We start from the raw sequence: 3,604 nt of genomic DNA, 5'->3' as shown, positions 1-3,604 counted from the left end.
CTAGTTCTCCAGCTAGACTCATGCAGGACATTGCCATGGGATCCAGGTCCTCGGTTGGATTCCTTGAGTCTTCAGTGTGTGGACAGATTTCCTGCACTCTTTTGTGCAAATTCTTTGGGGGACTACTATAAAATAATCCTATAAGTTATTAAACTGTTCCCCTTGCAAACCGTGACTATAATAGATGTGTACTTCAGTACAAAATTCAGTGACTTTATAACCTGCTCATAAATACTGACATTTATAAACATGGTTTTTTGTATGTTCCCAAACCTGATAACACTTAGTATAACTGTTAGTATAATTATCTATGAAAATGATGGTGAACTATGAGTGCAAAGAATTTCTTCCTTCTATGATGCCTAACTGGAACTCTATGAAGACTTTAAAAGAAAAAAGCAAGTCACACACACACACACACACACACACACACACACACACACGCCATTGAAGTAGGTGTGAGAAAAAGACAGGTGGTGTGTAGTTAGATAGTCTCAAACTGCTTCCATATATTTTAATTTTTGCCCGGCTTTTAACCTCTTTCTCCTTGTGATGCTGGAAACTGAACCCAGGTCATTGTGCGAGATGCTAGATATGTGCTCTACCCCTGAGCTAAGTCCCCAGCCCCTGCCCCACTTTAAAGATACCAGAACTGGAAGACAAGTAAATATAACATAAAACTCTGATCAGTAGTCTACATCTACACACATACAAACTCTTGGTCATATATCAAAAGACTAGTAAATGTACATACTGAATGTATGTGCATGTGAAAGTGTGTGTATGTTTTCAATAAGAGGGTGTTACCTATGGATATACTAAAAGAGTTGCAGGGACAAGACAAAAAGGTTTATAAAGAAAAAGAATCAATGTAAAGAGAGTAACCAACGCTATCAGTAACAGAGTCAGGAAAGATACAGGCAATGGGACACAAGCTGAGTAACTACAAAATATGGAGTAAAGGCAGTGAGACATGAATACAGTGTGATAACAGGCAGAGAGGTCTAAGCAGCACAGCATGTTGAGAAAAGGTAGATTCAGGGGTTCAAATCAGAGAGTAATATTAATAGATACCTAAGAAATAGGCAGAGTCTAGGACCTTAAAAGCCAGAAAACAGAGGTTAGCCTTTGAGAGAAAACATAGAGTGAACACAAGAGTTATAGGCAGTAGACTACAATAAGTGAATGTGTATATTAAAAGACTAGTACAGCAGTGGCAGTATGAGAGATTTGAGGGCATGGAAATGACAGATTTTTAAAAATGATTAGGTAAGTCAAGCAAGAAATGAGAGTCTAGGACTAAGTAGGAGGAAATTAAAATGAAAAACACCATAGAGGTAGAATCAACAAGAGTTGGAGAGAAACTGGCTCTACAGAGAGAGCTTGGGCTAAGTAAGTAGAAAAAAGAGGGTAAGAGCAAAGATAGAACTACACACTGCACCTGGAAAACACAGCATGGGCTATCAGAGAAAGTTAGGATAGCAAAGCCTTCATGGCAGTGACATGTCCTTTTACACTGTCTAAATGTCAAGGGTCCTGAGAGGCAGTGCTGAGGTCCCATGCCTCAGGCTGAGGTCAGGTCTAGGCTGTCCTATTGAGAATCTGCTGGAGTTCTCCCCAGAAGTCCACACGCAGAGCTTTGGGAACTGTTCTGTGCATGTGTTCAGGATCTCGTAGCTAACTAACAGACCACGACTATTTCCCCTGTCAGCCTTTGCTACACCCTAATCTCCTATTCAGTCCTTTCTATATGAAATCATGAGTGGTTGTTAATATGGAGTAAGCCCAGGGAGGGTGACAAAAGAAAAGGACCAAGAACAGAACCCCGCAACACTCACATTCTGAATGACAAAAAGGCACTGTTAAACAAAAATTGTAGGAGGCCTTTATTTTGGACTAAACTCCTGCACTGGACCAGACCATAAGAATCAAAATAGTCACACTAAAGTTTCACGTCACCAAACTGAAGCAGAGGTGTTTATCAGATCTTCTGGAGAAATCAGGGATTAGACAACAGCCAACTTTACCAAACCCTTTTCAATTGGCATGACAATAATAAAGCTCTTCTGCCTTAATTCTTCCACACATAAAAAAGTAACCTGATGGTAACTAATCAGGTATTTTCCTCTTTTCTGTATTCCTGTCCCTACTTAATTTGTAAGTGACCAGTCAGCTTCTATGCATTGTTTCTGCTTCTCCAGCCCTTTCTGCCTGTTAAACCAATTTCTTCTGTTCAGCCCATTAGAACACTTACTGTATTTTATGGAATGAAGTGTTACCTGACTCTGGAATTGAAAATAAAGTCAAGATCTCTAAACTGTTATAAAATTTTGGGATTTTTTTTTTTTAGTTAGAATCTCACTATATACTTTAGGCTGTCCTTGAACTCACTATATGCAACCCATGCTGACCTGAAGCTCACAGCGATCCTCCTGCCTCAGCCTCCTGAGCGCTGGAATTATAGCTATCTACCACCACACCTGGCTCTAAACTGTTGCACTTTTGTCTTAGGACAGTATTAAAATGAAAAAGTAATACACAAACTGCCAGGTGTGGCTGTGCAAGACCCTAACGCCAGTACTCAGGAGGACCGCAGTGAGTTCAAGGCCAGCCTGGGCTACATGGCAAGACTCTGTCCCAAAAAAGAATAAAAAAACCCGACAAGGGAAAAGGGAGAAGAGGAAGAAAAGCAAGACAATCAAAGAGGTTGAAACCATTCCAGTGGGGCTAGAGGAATAGCTCTATGGCAGAGTGCTCGCCCAAGGCCTAGGGCCAGCTTTTTTTTTTTTCCATTTGTAACCATCTGCATTTGTATTAGCATTCTGGTCTTTTGAGTGTTTTGTTTTTACTTTTTTCGCCCCCAAGCCTGGGGTAGTGGGGAAGCAGGCTAAGCTGATGGGGAACCGGTATCTTTATCATGAAGGGGGCCATACCCAACACAAATGCCTATGGCACTCCAAATGGCTATTCTGCAACCTGGGCACAAACTCTATCCCAGGTCTTCCAACTTCCCCGCAAGCTCCCCTTCTTTAGAAACCCTAGTTTGCGCGCCCGCTGCACCCCCATTTAGACTTTCATCTGATGAGTCTAGCAAAAGTGTACTAAGGCCACAAAATCCCTCACAAATGCCTCACTTCTAAAATCCCCTCCGTAATGCTCCCAGAGAAAAGTAAAGCATTTTATTTGTATTCCAACAGTTATGTCCATACCTTACAGGGTTTTGTAATTATCAGCTGTATCTGGGGCTCCAACAGGGATAGCCAGACCAAAATATTCAAGGCCCCATTAGAGGAGTAGGAAACACTACAACTCCCATGAGGCAGTGGGGCCGCGGGACCCAGGACTCCCAGCATCCTCTGCGAGGCGCCGGACTGCCCGGGTAGGAGGAGAAGGGAGAGGCGAGTAAATATTTACGGAATCTGTGGCGAAGTCGCCTTTCTGGATGGCAGCGTGTGAGGAGGAGCTGGAATCCCCAACGGAACAGCTGGATGTAGCGCGAGGCCAGGAGAACTTGCCCGTGAGCGCGTGGCCCCCGGGGGCGGGCCCAGAGCCCTTCCAGGTAGGGGCCGGGCTAGGAGACCGCGGGCGGGGCGGGCGGGGCGGG

General features: G+C 43.6%; 1 protein-coding gene across 1 annotated transcript in view; it reads left to right on the top strand.

Annotated features, from left to right (window-relative positions):
- The first annotated feature begins 3,323 nt into the window (after positions 1-3,323).
- Positions 3,324-3,604, top strand: part of LOC102020128 (histone-lysine N-methyltransferase SETMAR) — a 13,447-nt gene continuing 13,166 nt past the window's right edge. The window contains exon 1 of the mRNA XM_005383745.2: positions 3,324-3,559. Coding sequence (XP_005383802.1) covers positions 3,443-3,559 — 117 coding nt within the window. The 5' untranslated portion in view covers positions 3,324-3,442. The remainder of the gene's footprint in view (positions 3,560-3,604) is intronic.

The sequence above is a fragment of the Chinchilla lanigera genome, unplaced genomic scaffold, assembly GCF_000276665.1.
Source record: "Chinchilla lanigera isolate Chin_1 unplaced genomic scaffold, ChiLan1.0 scaffold00020, whole genome shotgun sequence".
NCBI lineage: Eukaryota > Metazoa > Chordata > Mammalia > Rodentia > Chinchillidae > Chinchilla > Chinchilla lanigera.
Note: the sequence above shows the minus strand (reverse complement) of the source record. Positions and strands in the feature narration are given on the sequence as shown.